The sequence below is a fragment of the Lachancea lanzarotensis genome, scaffold LALA0S08 (genome assembly GCF_000938715.1).
Source record: "Lachancea lanzarotensis genome assembly LALA0, scaffold LALA0S08, whole genome shotgun sequence".
Lineage (NCBI taxonomy): Eukaryota > Fungi > Ascomycota > Saccharomycetes > Saccharomycetales > Saccharomycetaceae > Lachancea > Lachancea lanzarotensis.
This window is the reverse complement of record NW_019212886.1, coordinates 469,006-486,011: the sequence shown is the minus strand read 5'-3', so window position 1 is coordinate 486,011 and position 17,006 is coordinate 469,006. Positions and strand designations below refer to the sequence as shown.

The window sequence follows — 17,006 nt, the reverse complement described above, 5'->3', positions numbered from 1 at the left end:
GAGATGAGATGAGATGAGATGAGATGAGATGAGATGCGATTAATCTTACACTACTAAAATTTTTCAGGTCGTTCGAAATTATTTGACGAAAACATGAAGAATTTTAGAATAGTAAAGTTCAATGAAACTCTCAGAACGACGTTGGAAACCGGACCTTTGAGCCGTGCAAAGCTGTTCAAAAAATGTCCAAGGGTCTAGTGAGGATACGTTTGGCCAGGTTTGGGCGGAAACATGCTCCGCAGTACAATATAGTCGTTGCAAATTCGCATAAGGCCCGGGACAAGACACCGATCGAGGTTTTGGGAACGTATAACCCTATTCCACAGCCTTTAACAAAGCGAGAAATCAAGAATGGCGCCATTGCAACAAAAGATGTGAAGCTCGATATGTCTAGAACGAAATATTGGATCGGTGTGGGGGCACAACCGAGCGAAACAGCGGCAAAATTGCTAGTGAAATGTGGTTTATTGGGCACCGAATGGGTCAAGTGTCGCTCTGCTGACCAACAGGTAGTGCTTCCGAAAAGAGAAGTTTACGAATGAAGTGTGATTTTAGGTAGCACGCTGTCTTCATGCAACAGCTCATGTATATAACAAGATCGATAGCTTCGATCGCGACGACAGAACTCATGATTTAAGCCCTAATATATGCTTTTCGGCTAGCACTTTGCTGCCAGTACTATAAGGTGCGCCGTTGACACACGATGGTGGGAGACTAGGTATGTTGACTTTACGTATTGTCCTTATTTCGGGTAATTTGGGTATATGATAATGATTAGCGCTTTCTTGCTTTTTAAGAATTACAACTCAACAGTGGACTCAGTCCCTGTGATCCTCAAAAAAAATGTCCGTATCAAAAAATCCAGTTCTTCAAAAAACGCCATTTTTCTTGTTCCATTAACCGCAAGCGTTATTGAGCAGTTTCATATCTCGAAAGCCGCAGATTCGTTACTCTTCTCTCTGGACACAATGGGCCTTTGGCAATCTGGTAAGAAAGAGCTAGTTGGCGTCAAAGCATAGTACCCATTGCTGCCAGATCTTGATCTCGCAAAAGAGGGCTCCATTATAGATGATGCAGGCTGTAGCTGTTGAAAAGGAAGAATGTGATTGGAGCCACTCCGGCTTCGTCCAGCGGCACTTATAAAGCTGTCGTTTCTGGACCGTTGTAACGTCTTCGGTATCGAGGGTCTGGGTTCTCCTAGTGGCATGGAGGGTGGCTGCAGTTGATTGCTGCCGTAATTGGATACCTGGAATGGTGCTGAAAGTGGCTGCTGAGGGGGAACTTCGGAGTGTACGTTAAAGTAATCCGAAGACATTGGCGGTGTTAAGTCGGAAGAATTGAAGACAGGCATGGGCGGTAACGATACCATGGAGCTATTACGCGACAAATATCCATCCTGGCGTACTTCCTGCTGAAGTCTCTGTTTAATGGCACTTATAAGAATGGCATTTTTCTCACGACCATAGTCAACACCATTTTCCTCAGCTCTCGACACAGCCAATTTGGCGGCTCTGTTGAGTATTCCCGGAGGCGGATTGTTGATGTCGAAAGGAGTGGCGGTTGGATCGGAACATATATCTTGATACACGTCCATGAGAAGACGGACGAACTGTGGAGAGAATGAGGTTGATACTGATGGCCTAACAGAGCCTGGTAGGTCGGATATTGAACTCGCAAATGATGCGACACTGTCTTGACGTTTTTGGCTCATGTACATGTACGGCATAATAGGTTGAGCCGATGGAGTGCTGACGGGAGTAGAAACACCGTTCTGACACCCGAAGCGCAAATTGCACAGCTGGGTGTTTATGCGGAGCTCCTGGGGTCCCAAAGCGGGGGCGTTTTCTTGCACTGGATTTTCGTCAACACACATAAGATCCTGGCTGTCCTGCTCAACGGTGGTGTCCCGTGTAGCGGGGGACCGGTTGGAGTGTTTGGAAAACCTCGAGCCATGAAGTTTGTTGTGGAATTTTTCCAAAAGCATACTGTTCGAGTTCGTATAAGGGATGGCCAGATTTGCGGTACGGCTATTTATGGGACGGCACGACTATCCGGTGTGTTGGTGATGTGCTAATATGCCTCTTGGGTCGAGTTTGAGCTGGGTCTGGATTGAATTGTCTTTTCGACGGTTCAAATAATGTAACTCCTATTTTTGAGCCCGCTTTAAACGTTTTTCACTAAATTGCGCGAATAATGTAAGATTTATGCAGCACACTTCAACAAAGAAGATGTGGTCGGGGGATGATTTAAAGGTCTGGGCTTTGATGATTGTCCTAGATGTCCTAAATGTCTTTGAGTTTGTAAGCAGTCGAGAATCTCGTTTCGTTCTATCGACCGCGTAAGAATGTCTGCTGTGATATAAAACCACGCGTTAATAATAATATATCCGTTGAAAAACTTGTTTTTTCCCAAACAACGCGTTCCAGTGAAATGTTCCTTCCGCTATAGAACACCAATCTCTTTGTCAAAGTTGACTACAGCGCTCTTGCTGCCAGTGTGTGACGTTCCGAATCTTGTTTCTATGAGTTCTGGGTTTGTTCAGTTCCTTCCAACGCCATTTCTGCCAATATCAAGCTTAAATAGAACATTGGAACGGTGAAAGATGGAAAAGGCAATGCCGCGTGACGGGCTGGGTAACCGTCCATCTTGGCTTTACGCGTTTCAGTTTAATTACGAAACCCAAACGCGTAAAATTTGGAAAAATTAAAAGCAATAGCTTGCATATGCAGGGAACAACCGTGCGTCAGTTCTCGACGTACATGTGCATGAGAGAACATCGCAGTAAAGGAAACGGAAAAACCTTAGACGAAGAGAGGGAGCAACGACAACCGTCCGATAAAGTAGAGCGACGATCTTCTTTACGTTGTGTCCGGCAAAAACACTGACCGGTGAACGCCATTATTTGTAGTCAATTGCTTCTCGTAGCAGGTCCGTTCCTGGATACAACACTGCGCCACAGAACTTGGCGTGCACACCAGGTTGAGTGGGCTTTTGTTCCGAGCATGGCATTGGCCGGAACAGGTTCAGCTATTCCAGCTAGTAAATAAGCAAACGGAAATATCAGCACGTAGACAAAAGCCGGAGAAACAAGACTAGCGTTCAATGACAACATCAAGACGTAGAAGGGTGTAAGAAACCCACACATAACTCCGCCGCGAGCTTGTATCCATACGCTAAACTCCGTCGGTGAGAAACGCGCCTGCTGCAGATAGGGCACAAGCAAAACTTTCGAGAGGCACGTGATGTGGCAGATTTGAGTTATCATTGCAATGCTGGTCGGTAAGCTCATAAACGTAGCCAGGGCTAGACCAATGACCACTGCCGTCAATGGGTCAAGTGCGGTAGCCAATTGTGTATACCATAGTGCAGTCAATATTGATGATTTTGCGCGTCCAAACTGGGGAACGGCGATGCCTGTTGTAGAACCGTTTTCCACATCGGCCATCAACAAAGCCATTACCAGAAGAATCACTGTATGCCATGCAATGGATTCAGGTGGAATAAGCGCTGACATGACAGTTCTCACGGTGATCTGCGGCTTGGGTCGAGATGAACACGATTTGTCTGCAGATTCGATAGTCTCATTTGAGGCGCGGGAAAAAGTCGCCCAAAAAGAGTCGTCAAAGCGTGAGTAGCCATATCTCAGGAGCAAGTAGCTTGAAAACCAACTGTTCAAAGCGTAGAGCATGTATTTGAACAGAAAAAGTGGTCGTGCCATCCTGTCGATGGGCTCCATCGCAGTGCACCATAAGAGCGCCACAACTGCCCATCCGAGAACTTCCTTAGGATATAACCTGCACTGCTCCGCTATAATCGTAGCTAGATCAGGCGCACTGGCGACAGCTATGTTGAAGCCTGTCTGAAAAGCTTGTGTAGAGTATCCAGGATGTGCCTTCGACACGAAAATTGGTGAGGCCATTGGATTCAAACGACAAGCGAAAAGAGCGGCGTCCGATAAATCAAACAGGATATGTGTAGCTTTCTGCCAATAAATCAAAAGTTTGAATTGTCCAGGAGTAGTTTAACACAGTATAGGATATGCCCTGGTGGCTATCGCATTGGTTTTCGAAATACCTTGGATCAAACTGAGGAAGCGCTTATTTTCCGCAGTAATTATACGAAAAATTGATCAGATTTCTACAGGTCTCGAGAACCGCATGAAGTAGCAAAGGCTAACATCTATGGCCTCCAATGAGAAGTTCAATCATCCATTTCAGCCGTATGAGATTCAAATACAGCTCATGAGTCAAGTCTACAGACTGCTCGAAAGTCACAAGAAAATAGGTATATTTGAAAGTCCCACAGGTACAGGTAAAACACTATCGCTGATATGCCCCACAGTCACTTGGCTTAGGAATCACAAGGCAGAGTTTCTGAATAAAAGCAGCAATGAGGTTCTTTCTACGAATGAAGAAGGTTTAGCCGTAAAGCAAGGTGACGACGAGGAGGATAGCGATGACGAGCCTGCTTGGGTGAAAGAAGCGTTTTCTGAGTCGGTACTTAAGGAAAAACTAAGGGCATTGAAAGAATACGAGGAACACTTGAACTCCAAGCGTTTTCCCACAAATGTGGCTAGCGCGCTTTCTGCTGAGGGGGGAAATTGTCCTGCTTCTAAAAAAGCTCGCGTGGTACCCCATATCCCGGTAGTTTTTGAGGAGAATAAGTTTCTGCCCGACGATGACCCCTCATTGGCATCGCTCGATTGCGAAGAATCGGCAGATAACAAGACAAAGCTTGATGCGGAAGTAAAGGCTTTGCTGGGCAAAGTTGAGGGTTCGCAGCTGGAAGAGAAGCCGTCAGGCTCGAATCTTGCCTCACCAGTCAAGATTTTTTTCGCCTCAAGAACTCATTCGCAGCTATCTCAATTCGCATCACAACTGAGGCTTCCTAGTTTCCCTTCATCTATTGAATCTTTGGAAAAAGAGCGGATCAAGCTTGTACCGCTCGGGTCCCGTAAGCAGCTTTGCATCAACGCCAAAGTGTCGAAGTCCCCAAGCCATACGATAAACGATAGCTGCATGGACGCAATAAGCAAGAAAGAATGCGAGCCTTACACTAGGGCTAAGGAGCTTGAAAACGCAAGGATGTTCAGAGACTACGCGTTTCAGGCAGTCCACGACATCGAAGACATCGCAGCGATAGGTCGAGCCACCAACATATGTCCCTACTACGTTTCTCGTGAATTTATGAATGATGGAGTGGAAATCGTCACACTGCCTTATCAGCATTTGCTTATGGACAGTACTCGCAATGCCCTAGGTATTGATTTGAAGGACTCTATTGTTATCATCGATGAGGCGCACAACATCATAGATACTATTAACACCATCAACTCAGCGGAAGTCACTCAAGAGGATCTCCTCAATTGTAAAATGGGGATCAACTCCTACATGCGTAAGTTTCAGAAACGTCTGAATCCAGAAAATCGGGTCAACTTGAGACGACTTTTGACGTTAGTCGCCCTGCTAATTGCATTCATCGAAAAAAATCATAAGAATGGTCGCACATTTGAGGGCTTCGACATATTCGCCGGTACCAACGCTGACACTTTAAATATTCACAACCTTGAACGCTATATGAAAAGAACCAAGATTGCCTACAAAATCGACAGTTTCATCGAATACGATCAACAAGGCGAAGAAACTGACCTTAAAAAGAGTCGAGAGCCTGTCCTCTTCAAGGTTGCCGCATTTTTGAAGACGTTGACTAATCCTTCTGCAGAGGGTCAGTTTTTTTTCGACAGAGATCACAGCGTGAAGTATATGCTTCTGGAGCCGAGTTTCAGTTTTAAGAGCATAGTTCAACAGTCCAAATGCGTCCTATTAGCAGGCGGTACCATGGAACCTGTGTCTGACTTCAAAACAAACCTACTTCCATTCGTAGACGAGAGCCAGATCACGACTTTTTCTTGCGGCCATGTAATCCCAGATGATAATATGAACACTTTCGTGGTTGGGAACGAGTTTGAATTCACATTCGCTAAGCGTGAAGACCCGAAACTGCTGACAGACCTCCACAGCTTTTTAATGAGATTGATCACCATTATACCCGATGGGCTAGTCGTTTTCATGCCCAGCTACAAATTCCTTCAAACCGTCCTTGGATTTTGGAAGACACGACTCAACATAACAGATAGCCTAGGGGCCAAGAAAATTTTCTTCGAGGAAGCATCCAATCCCGATGTCTTCTCTCAATACTCTGATCAGATAAGGTCAAAAAGTGAAGGTGCGATTTTGTTTGCAGTAGTGGGAGGGCGTTTATCAGAGGGAATCAATTTTCAAGACGAACTGGCCCGTGCGGTAATAATGGTTGGATTGCCCTTTCCTAACATGTTCAGTGGTGAGCTAATAATCAGAAGAAAGCATTTAGAACAGAAAGTGATTCGTAATGGTGGCAACAGTAGAGATGCGAATCTTGCTGCTCGCGAATTTTACGAAAATATATGCATGAAAGCCGTCAATCAAAGCATAGGAAGAGCGATTAGACATGCAAATGATTATGCCAATATTTATCTGCTCGACAAAAGGTATGAGTCGCCGCGCATTCTGAAAAAACTGTCCACCTGGGTAAGGGAAAGAATTTCGAGCACTAGTAACCCGGATGAGATTTTCAGGCTGAGCGCAAGTTGGTATAAATCGAAAGAAGACCAAGGGTAGTCGTTCGTCAGGTGGTATTAAGCTCGGCATTGATATAAGTCTTTAGCGGCTAGATCATTTTTGTCCCCGAATAAATACTTTGATTATTGAACAATTCCAGAATTGTTCTTGTCAGAAAACCATAGTCATTCACGCTATCCTCCTTCACGTCAATTATGCGGAACTTACTGACTGGGCAGATTTTCACTTTTGGGGTAAGTAGTGGCAAAAATGTAGCCGCGCAGCGTCTCCACATATGACCATCTTCTGAGTATACAACGTCTGTTTTTGGGCTTTGTTGAGATGTGAACGATTCTTCGATCAACTCGCTTTTCATAATAAATTTGTCTATTCTTACCGGGCTCTCGAGTCCGAGTATCTGCGCTACCGCTTGAATGCACGCCTTATCCAGTTCGTTCGTGATCTCTGCTGAATGAGCTGTTGCAAATTCATATACAGCTTTTTTGTAAAGGATATTATCCTTCAAATCACTGATGTAATTTGAAAACTGGACAGCACTCATATCTTCACTGTGGATTAGCCTTTGTAGATATGTTTTGAAGTCACCGTCAGTGTTAAGCACAAAGTTTCGCACATCTCTAGAATTCGTCGGTGGCAGTTGTCGACCATAAATTTGGTACGTTTGAAACCAAGCTAATCCAGTAGCCGGTGCCTTGATCTGCCAAGTGTCACTCAGTGGTAAAAACGATATCCTGTAAACCTGCTCAGAGACAATTCTGTACCTGAGAGATAAACGATCTATACTGTACAATAGTGCCAGAGAGGCCCCATCGACTGATACTGATAAACCATGAATTGACAAGCTTGTTTCATATTCATTTAACTCGTTGAAATAAGAGTTCCATTTTTTGAATTTGATCTCCAGATGCGGTGCCACCAATTTGTCTTCCGAAATGTTCATTCCCGTATCTAAATCTAAGAGGCAGCTCGTTTTCGAGGAGAGCAGGATAGCTGCATTACGCCCGGTGATGGGGACGATGTAGAGCTTATCGCAGCCACTCCAGCTTATGGATTCAGTCTTTTCTTGACGTATATCATATTTGAAAACGCAGCCCATACGGGCGACAACGACATTATCGAATATTTCGCAAAAATCAAACACGGTAAATCTGGAGGGCTCGGTGAGTTGAACAAATGAAGAGTCCTCCTTAACTAGAAAAACTGAATTGTCGCTCAGTGCAATCAATCGCTTCTGTCCTGACCATTTTATTTTCGTAACCCACACTGATGAATCTTCCATAAACTTGATCGTGGAATGGTGCTCACACTCTAGCTCAAGTGCTCCATCCGTAATTTTAAAAGTGATGACTTCCCCGCATTCATTACCAACGGTGATCAGCGTTCCGTCAGGACTCCACGCCAACGAGTGGTAAGTACGGTTCTTGAGCTCTCTATCAGGCTCGTCCAGTTCGAAAAGCAGTCTATCATCTTCAAAGATACATGCGTTTCCATTATTTGTCAATACGGCTAGCAGGTTTGTTATAGGAGAGACCTCGCATCGTTTTACAAAACTATCCGGAACCGAATTCAACATCGTGTTGTCCTGAGCGAGCATGAACTCTAATTTGTTTTTTAAAAGGAGTGGATATTCCTTGACATGGAAAAGACCTTTGCTGCTGTCGTGATTCGATTCCTCGTACACAGGCTGGCATACTGTAACGTCCGGAACGGTTGTAATATATAGCGTCCCGTCAGGTGCCCATGATAAATTATCCGTCCAGTCTTGCAATTCCTTTCTCGAGACCTTAAGGTCTCGTATCAGCTTCATCAGTCTGATTCCTTAAATGGGCTACATAGTTGCCAGACCTGCGTTACACAGCTTCCCAGTGTTTTCAGTAATTAATAGACAAGTTCAGGTAAACATCATGTGACACCATCAGGGACGGCCAAGAACAAGGCTAGTCGTCAATAGTGGAGGGCCAACGACATGAGCGCGACGTCAGCAACATCCGAAACACCCTATTCGGAGTAGAGTTCCACTACTTTCAGTGTCAGCAAAATGATTGAGTGTAGAGTTGGAAGTAGGAGCACTGACGTTATCTTAAAGGAATGCGATTCACGGGCTTGCATCTTCATTCCCAAATGAGAGTCTTGCAGAAAAATGTTGCATCAGACTCAAATAATTATTATCTGCTTCCACATCCTAACTTTTCATGCAGTGGTGTCCAGGGACATACTTTGCAGTTTATTACCTAAATCATTCAATCATCTCTTACCATTGACAGTTGACATATGCCCCAATTGACATTGAAAGACAGTGAACAGCATGCACTAAGACCGTATCCGCACTCGACCTGTGCCTTGTTGTTATATAAACTATTTAACGCGCTCATCGTGATGTGGTCGTGACGTTAATATAACGGAACCCTTCAAAAATAAGGTAAACTAAATTACGAAGTGATATATAGTTTCGGTCCCATCGAAGAACAATCAAAGATCCTCAAGCTGATGAGGTTACCACTATTCACGTTTGCAGTGGCCTTTGGAAATTTATTAGGTAAATGTTGTGCAAATGTGCCCGATGGTGAAGATCCCGCACAATGCTCCATCTATGGAAATTGTGGCAAGAAAAGTGTGTTCGGAGCAGAAATGCCGTGCCCTGTATCCAAACACTTCAAACCAGAGCCCCTCACAGCAGAGGATAGGAATTTCTTGGTGGAGGTGTGTGGAACAGATTGGCAGGATGTATCAAATTCATGCTGCACAAAGGACCAAATCGTTAATCTTCAAAACAACTTGCAACGAGCTGAAGCTCTTATTGTGTCTTGTCCTGCATGCCACGAGAATTTCAAGCGCCTATTCTGTCATTTCACCTGCTCTTCTCAGCAGCGCAAATTTACTGAAGTCACAGAAACTGGAAAATCCATCGATGGTAAGGACATTGTTTCAAGCATGAACGTCTTTCTTGACCCTAATTGGGCTTCCCAATTTTATGATTCATGCAAAGGCGTTAAGTTTGCTGCAACCAATGGATACGCAATGGACCTTATCGGCGGGGGTGCTAAAAATTACGAGCAGTTTCTCAAGTTTTTAGGTGACGAAAAACCTCTGCTTGGAGGATCACCTTTTCAGATCAATTACGTCTACAATGTAAGTGGCACCGATCACCAGTTATTCAATCAGACGGTTTATGCTTGTGATGATGAACAATATAAATGTGCCTGCACAGACTGTGGTGCATCTTGTCCTAATTTGGAACCACTGAATGGGCGCACATGGAAGGTCGCCGGCATGCCACTATTTTCCTTCATTGTTCTGATTTTGTATGTTGCCTTTTTTGCCTCTATTGTTCTCTGGCACTTTCATTTGTTTGAAGGCAGAAAGAGTCCGATAATGCTCGAACATGATGTGGGGCAGAACGAAATCAGGGGTGCAAGCGATACCCTATTTCAAGAGCACACCTACCATGTGTATTCAGTGGACGACAAAATCGCTCGCATCTTGAGCCATATAACTGATTTTTCTGCGGCGCGGCCAATTTTCGTTTTAACACTCACGACATTGATTGTTCTCTTGTTATCGGGATGCGCTTGGATATTCGGAAACCTTGAGACGAACCCCGTGGATCTCTGGGTGAGTAAAAGTTCACCGAGATATCAGGAGAAGCTCTATTTCGATGAACACTTCGGACCCTTTTACCGCGTAGAGCAGATTTTTGTTGTCAACGAAACAGGACCAGTCCTTTCCTATGACACATTAGCATGGTGGTTCTCGGTTGAAAATAATATTACCAACCACCTCAAGTCTCCAGAAAAATTAACTTACCAGGATCTTTGCTTCAGACCAACAGAAGACAGCACCTGTGTCATAGATTCACTCACTCAATACTTTGATGGACAACTTCCAAATGAGGTCGACTGGAAATATAAACTCAAGGCGTGCGGAGATTCTCCTGTCAATTGTTTGCCATCATTTCAGCAGCCGCTCAAATCGAACCTTCTGTTCAGTGATGAAAATATACTAGAATCAAGAGCGTTTGCAGTAACGTTACTCTTAAATGAGCATTCGAAAGCGGCGTCACTCTGGGAGAATGAACTGGAGGCATTCTTATTGGCTCTGGACCCTCCGAAAGGGTTGCGCTTGAGCTTCAGCACCGACATGTCATTGGAGAAGGAATTGAACAGAAACAATGATATTCTTATAATTTGCGCATCTTATCTATTGATGTTCTTTTACGCTTCATGGGCGTTGGGTACCGAGACCGGAGAGAAGCGAATTTTGTTAGGCTGTTCCGGTATATTGATAGTTTTGGGCTCTGTCACGTCAGCTGCCGGAGTCTTGAGCATTCTAGGCGTTAAGTCTACATTGATCATCGCAGAGGTAATTCCGTTTTTGATCCTGGCCATTGGTGTCGATAACATTTATTTGATAACACATGAATATGACCGGGTTTTCAGTAGTGCCGATTTTCTTGACGTTCAGCAAATTATGGAGAAGGCCCTGAGAAAAATCTCTCCGTCAATTGCCCTGTCCCTTATGTGCCAGCTTAGCTGTTTCCTGACGGCCACATTCGTCAAAATGCCTGCCGTTCGCAACTTTGCAATTTACTCTGCCGTATCCATTGTCGTTAATGTCTTCCTGCAGCTTACCGCATACGTGTCAATCTTGACATTGTACGAGCAGAAATATCCGAGAAAATGCTTGAGGGCTACTTCTGACATCCCTACCGATTCAAATTTAAAAAAAATGTACTTGAGGCTGTTACAAAAGAAAAAGACAATATGCGGAGTTTTCATAACGGGCGCATTGATCGCCCTTGCCCTTCTCCCATATCTTGATTTAGGTTTGGACCAAACCTTGGCTGTTCCACAGGATTCTTACTTGGTGAACTATTTTAATGACGTCTACGAATACCTCAATGTGGGACCTCCTGTCTACTTTGTCGTGAAAGATCTGGATCTCAAAGGGCGCGAAAATCAGAAAAAGGTCTGTGGAAAATTCACAACTTGCAATAAATTCTCTCTAGCAAATCGGCTGGAGCAGGAACGTCAGAGATCGACCATCGTGGAGCCAGTGGCGAATTGGTTTGATGACTTCATGATGTTCTTAAACCCACAGCTGGATACTTGCTGCCGGCTAAAAAAAGGAACAGAGGATATATGCCCACCTTTTTATCCAAGCAGGAGATGTAAAACATGCTTTTCTGACGATGAATGGTTTTATGACATGGAAGGGTTTCCAGAGGGCCACGCATTCATGGATTACTTTGACATATGGATTAATGCACCAAGTGACGAGTGTCCTCTGGCTGGAAAGGCGCCGTATTCTACGGCTGTTGCCTATAATGACAGCACTGTCATATCCTCGGTGTTTCGAAGTGCACACAGACCATTGAGGTCTCAAGAGGACTACATCACTGCCTATGCGGATGCCAATCGTATCGTTGAGTCGTTCGATCAGCTGGAAGTTTTTGCCTATTCTCCGTTTTATGTTTTCTTCGAGCAATACGGAACATTGATCTCGTTGGCCCTCAAACTGCTTGGTTTCTCAGCGTTCTCCGTTTACTTGATAACATGGCTTTTTCTGGGCTCCGCGAGTACTGCAGGCCTCTTAGTTCTCACGGTCGGAATGATAGTGATTGACCTTGGTGCATTGATGTTCTTAATGAACATTTCGCTCAATGCTGTCAGTCTGGTTAATCTGGTCATATGCGTTGGTATAGCCGTCGAATTTTGTGTACACATTGTGCGGGGGTTTACTATTGTTCCACCCCATATTAAGACAGATCGCCAAGCGAGAGTTGCACACGCTGTCAACACTATCGGTGGATCTGTTTTCAGCGGTATCACAACTACAAAACTGATTGGTGTTACAGTTCTAGCTTTCACGAGGTCGAAAATCTTCCAAGTTTTTTACTTCCGTATGTGGTTTATTCTGATCGTGGTATCATCGCTCCATGCTCTGCTTTTCCTGCCCTCTATTCTTTCTTTACTTGGCGGCAAAAGCTACGCTGACAGAGAAGTTGACGTGGCTGATTGAAATGTCCTTTCACCAACCCAACTCGGACACTTATGCACAAGATTGAAAAGTTTAAATCATCGATTGAAATTTCTACCGGCGACGATAATCTGTACGTTTAGTTTAAAAGCTAATGTCTTGATGCCGGCATCATGCTTTATTTTACTCTTCTCATCTCAGTTCCAATACAATTTTTATTAATGCTCTTAAAAAATCAAGCTGTAACTTCAAACTCTTGAAGATGCTACGAAAAATCAGAAGCCTTGATGTCGCCGTGACATGAATTTGCTCAGTACCCTAGCTAGTGGGATCACCAAACATGGACTGAAAGAGCCCATCGCGGTCGCCGAAAAGGGACTTTATTCACCAACGTTATTAAAAAGTGACAAAGAAAGAAGTTGGCGTGCAGCGACACCGTTTAAGAAAAAGACAACAACTGAGCACAGTTCTTCCGCTCAGAAGCTACGAATGGTAGGAAGAGGGTCATTTTTTGAAAGACAGACTGCCCAAGAGTTTTTGAAACCTTACGCAGCTCATCAGTTCGCCAGACATACAGTTGAGCCATCCTACGATGTAGATTATGCTAAGGCCAACTACACTGCACTTAAGAAATTAAAGACCTCCAAAAAGTCAGAAATGCTACTCTTTAACGCGTCGAAAGGCTACGTCGAAGAAATGATTCCGCTGCTAGTCCTGTTAACGCCTCGAGAAGCTACCATGAGTACTGCGAAAAGACGTTTCCGCAGCGAAGTGTTCACTGAGATTCCGCCTATTCCGGATTTTGCCAAGCAGCCTAAAACTTTCGGCACTTACATCGCTACCTTAACCCACTCGCGATTCTACTATAAGAAATCGACCATGCTGAATGGTGTTATCCCCAAAATTCTTCGCAACCTCATTCATCCTTCTAATTTCAAGACGATAGAACTACGAAATGTTGATGTTTTTAATGATGTGATCTTTTTCTTCAGTGAACGTAGCGACTACGCCACATGCAGGGAGCTCTTCGCTCAAATGAAGCTAGAGAATGTCACTCCAAATACGAAAACCTTAAATCTCATGCTCCGAAATGTTTTAAAAAAGTCTCATATCAGAAGCGTGAAAAATCCACTTAGCGAAGCACTGTATTATTTACGTCAGATGCAGCATCATGACATACAGGCAGATGCGGTGACATGGACCACCTGTTATAATCTGTTGATGGAAAGTCTTTCTCGTGGAGTCTTTCTTGAGAAACTATTGGAGCGCGGGGTTCCTATAACCCCCCCACTAGTTCTGGCCATTCTAAGATCTGAGGATCTCAATTCGTCCCAACTCTTACGTTTTCTCACGAGTAATTATGTGCCGCTCGATACGAAGCTTTTCAACTTTTGCTTGAAAACACTATTGATTGAGAAGAAGTACGACACCGCATGGGCATTTGTTGACCATGCTCACAAAAATGCTGCATTCAAATTAAATCATGAGTGCTTAAACGTCTTTTTAAGGCATTTCGCTGAAAAGGGAAGGCTAGATTTGGCACTTTTAACATTCAATTCTGCCATCACTACGTATGGTATCACAACGAATTTGCATTCATTCGACATGCTAGCGAAGGCGCTTTCAAGAAATGGGTATACCAGAAATTTCCCGCTGGTGCTGGAGCACTTGCGCAAATCGAAACGAGCCTACACAGATGAAGTTCAAGTCTTCAGTTACTGGCTTTCTAAAGCCCAAGCTATCTCAAAGTTCAACATCCAACGCCAAGTGACAGATGGTGACCTTGAGCGAACCCGAGCTATCTTACAAAATGCAAGGTGGGATTCGAAAGGCATGAGATGGGATTGCTGGAATGATTGCTCCCCTTCGCTACGAAAGGTTTTCAGATTTTTAGGATGCGTTCCACAAGATATAAAAGCAAAACCGAAAAAGGCTAGATTTACAACGGGCCAGGTTTCATCTGAGAAGAAGCACAAATATAAAAGCAGAGTGAGGATGCTGGCTGTCCGTCATGCTATGCTGAAAAGAGTGCCGTACGCGGAGGACCGTTATGCGGCTCTTAAAAAAGAACTTCAAGAGAGAAGAATCATTGAATAAGAGCAGTTTATTATGGCCTCGTTGGTACTGGAGCGTATTAAACAATAGCTGGCAGCTTTATTAGTGTAACCTGTATATATGCTTGTTTGTCTAGGAGACAATACAATATCCTATTCCTTCATTTTCAACAGCCCAAGCACAAAAGTTTAATAACATGATGAAAACATTAAATCTGAGCGGCAACAAACAAGCCTACTGAGGGAACCAATCAACCTACGAAACATCTTTGACACCACATCTTGACCTCTGCAGTGAAATATCAAGACATTTAACGACTGCTTCGTAAGCCAGAAAAGTTCCGTCGAGAGGAAATTGTACCGTCGCTTTGTCTGGTTTCTCGATTAAAATTGACAATGTATTCTTCTTGGCAGCTCATTTGGATTGACCCAAAACAAATGTAGATCCAAACTTTGGAAGTTTCTCCATGTCCGGACGTTTACTTCCTTGAGAGCTTGTTGAAGAATCTCTAAGTCGGATAGAATTACTACGATTTAAAAGAAGGTGTTGATCGCCCTAGAGCCGATCCAAACTGTGCAACGAGAATGCCTCTTCGAAAGACTTGGAACAGAGACTCACAACATGTTGCTCTGAATATTCAAACCCGAAACCATTGTTTGGTCTACCCATCAAAACAGGCCAGATCTGGCGATCGTTTCAGCGATTAGGGATTGTCATTTTCGATATTTAAGGTTACAAAAGTAGACCGCACGTTAATAATAATGGATTACAGAGACATCTGTAAAAGAACCTGGACTGCAACGACAGAATTATAAGAGGCGGATGGAGTAAGTTTTTTTAGATTTCAACCTAACGAGCATAAAGGTTCTGACCAGGAAGTTTAAACGGCCGCTTAAACTCTGTGAGTTGCTTCGACTTCTTCCTCACCACCATCGTGCTCACCGGCCCATTCTTCTTCGGCGGCAGCGGCATCTTCCTCACCCTCAACTTCGTCTTCGTAGACATCGTCAACGGTTTGGTGAAAGGACAAACTGGGCTTGACAGCAGCAGCGTCCAAAGTCCAGCCCTCCAAGGCAGTCTCAGCGTCAATGATGATTTGCCTGGAAGCGTCGTAGCCGTCGTAAGCCAATCTAGTCTCACCAGGAGTAACTGGGGAATCGTCTAGCAACTCTAGAAGAGCCTTACCGTAACCGGCGATAAGGGCAAATTTCTCGGCCAACTCACGAATGGAGTCAAACTGGTAGTTGAAGGCGGCCTTGAGCTTTTCACGTGTGATGTTAGAAAGTTGTGCTTCGGCAACAAGAGACTCAGCCTCAGCACGAACGAGTTCCTGCTCCAGAACAGGAATTTTTGGAGAAGTTGGCTCCTTGTACTTTAGACGAGCGATTTCGTCCGTGATCTTTTGTTTACGGTCTCTGGAAGGCTGCACAGAAGCTTCAATGTTTCTGACACCCTTGAGAGTCAAACGGTACTGGTCGTACTTGTCAATGAACTGATCTTGAAGTTCACCCAACTCGTAGATCAGAACACCAAGCTTGTCAGTGACGTCAGAGACATCGTCGTCATTGTCTAGACCCCATAGGGACAATTGCTTGGCAGCAGCACGACGCTCGATGGCGACCACTTCCAAAGCTCTGAGAACGCCTTTTTCGGTTTTGACAAGCTGCGATAGCTTTCTAGCCAGGTCAGGTCCGAAGTTGCCTGCGGCGTTCTTACGGAACGAAGTAGCAATAGACGCTTTGCCGAAAAATTTGGATCTGGTGGTAGAAGGGGGAGGGGCAGGGCTTGCCAGCTGAGAAGCAGTTGGGGCTCTTTGAGCTCTCAAAGAATATGTTCTGTGCATTGCGGATTGAAGATGAATGCTAAAATTAAAGCTGTCCTAAGACTAGTTGAATAACAGTGCAAACTTTCGTTACTTCGACCTCTACTTACCAGAACTGCCAATTACCTTCCCCTTTCTTGACCCTTTTATACACCTTTCGCGAAAACCCCCCCTCCGGCGTATTATTAGATTGCTGGCTCCTGCGCATCGTTTTGCTCTAAAGGGTTATGACGAGCAAAAAGATAGCCGGGTAGCAACTATGCTGCCCACATTTGTCGACTAGAGAAACGACCCGAGGAAGGTTCTGGTGCGTGAGATGAGCTACCGAAGAAACAACAGAAGAGACCATAGCGAAGACGCTATGGACTTTACTTGTTCAAGTTTGCAGAACAGAAAAGCCTGTGGCGTGAGTGTCCTTTGAAATTACATGTAGAATGCGCTACGCATGGATTGCTGCCGTGGTTTCCTTTCACTAATTTCTCTAACTGAACTCAGATGCTGAGAATTTTTTAAAATTCAAAAATTTTGTTCCGTGC

General features: G+C 44.4%; 9 protein-coding genes across 9 annotated transcripts; 4 read left to right on the top strand and 5 right to left on the bottom strand.

Moving 5' to 3' along the window:
* Window positions 1–182: 182 nt before the first annotated feature.
* Window positions 183–542, top strand: MRPS16 (LALA0S08e05424g1_1; the record flags this gene model as incomplete). Its single annotated transcript, XM_022771169.1, has 1 exon — window positions 183–542. The coding sequence occupies one exon, from the start codon at window positions 183–185 to the stop codon at window positions 540–542; it is 360 nt and encodes a 119-aa protein (XP_022629775.1).
* Window positions 543–922: 380 nt separating this feature from the next.
* CIP1 (LALA0S08e05402g1_1) lies at window positions 923–1,984 on the bottom strand (the record flags this gene model as incomplete). Its single annotated transcript, XM_022771168.1, has 1 exon — window positions 923–1,984. One exon carries the CDS (start codon window positions 1,982–1,984, stop codon window positions 923–925), a length of 1,062 nt encoding a protein of 353 aa, XP_022629774.1.
* A 759-nt stretch (window positions 1,985–2,743) lies between these two features.
* Window positions 2,744–2,899, bottom strand: LALA0_S08e05380g (LALA0S08e05380g1_1; the record flags this gene model as incomplete). The annotated part of the gene is made up of 1 exon (XM_022771167.1): window positions 2,744–2,899. One exon carries the CDS (start codon window positions 2,897–2,899, stop codon window positions 2,744–2,746), a length of 156 nt encoding a protein of 51 aa, XP_022629773.1.
* A 9-nt stretch (window positions 2,900–2,908) lies between these two features.
* Window positions 2,909–3,919, bottom strand: LALA0_S08e05358g (LALA0S08e05358g1_1; the record flags this gene model as incomplete). The annotated part of the gene is made up of 1 exon (XM_022771164.1): window positions 2,909–3,919. The coding sequence occupies one exon, from the start codon at window positions 3,917–3,919 to the stop codon at window positions 2,909–2,911; it is 1,011 nt and encodes a 336-aa protein (XP_022629772.1).
* A 262-nt stretch (window positions 3,920–4,181) lies between these two features.
* Window positions 4,182–6,656, top strand: CHL1 (LALA0S08e05336g1_1; the record flags this gene model as incomplete). Its single annotated transcript, XM_022771163.1, has 1 exon — window positions 4,182–6,656. One exon carries the CDS (start codon window positions 4,182–4,184, stop codon window positions 6,654–6,656), a length of 2,475 nt encoding a protein of 824 aa, XP_022629771.1.
* Window positions 6,657–6,705: 49 nt separating this feature from the next.
* TFC8 (LALA0S08e05314g1_1) lies at window positions 6,706–8,424 on the bottom strand (the record flags this gene model as incomplete). Its single annotated transcript, XM_022771162.1, has 1 exon — window positions 6,706–8,424. One exon carries the CDS (start codon window positions 8,422–8,424, stop codon window positions 6,706–6,708), a length of 1,719 nt encoding a protein of 572 aa, XP_022629770.1.
* Window positions 8,425–9,104: 680 nt separating this feature from the next.
* Window positions 9,105–12,635, top strand: NCR1 (LALA0S08e05292g1_1; the record flags this gene model as incomplete). The annotated part of the gene is made up of 1 exon (XM_022771161.1): window positions 9,105–12,635. The coding sequence occupies one exon, from the start codon at window positions 9,105–9,107 to the stop codon at window positions 12,633–12,635; it is 3,531 nt and encodes a 1,176-aa protein (XP_022629769.1).
* Window positions 12,636–12,893: 258 nt separating this feature from the next.
* Window positions 12,894–14,690, top strand: AEP3 (LALA0S08e05270g1_1; the record flags this gene model as incomplete). Its single annotated transcript, XM_022771160.1, has 1 exon — window positions 12,894–14,690. One exon carries the CDS (start codon window positions 12,894–12,896, stop codon window positions 14,688–14,690), a length of 1,797 nt encoding a protein of 598 aa, XP_022629768.1.
* An 850-nt stretch (window positions 14,691–15,540) lies between these two features.
* Window positions 15,541–16,491, bottom strand: LSP1 (LALA0S08e05248g1_1; the record flags this gene model as incomplete). The annotated part of the gene is made up of 1 exon (XM_022771159.1): window positions 15,541–16,491. One exon carries the CDS (start codon window positions 16,489–16,491, stop codon window positions 15,541–15,543), a length of 951 nt encoding a protein of 316 aa, XP_022629767.1.
* Window positions 16,492–17,006: the final 515 nt, after the last annotated feature.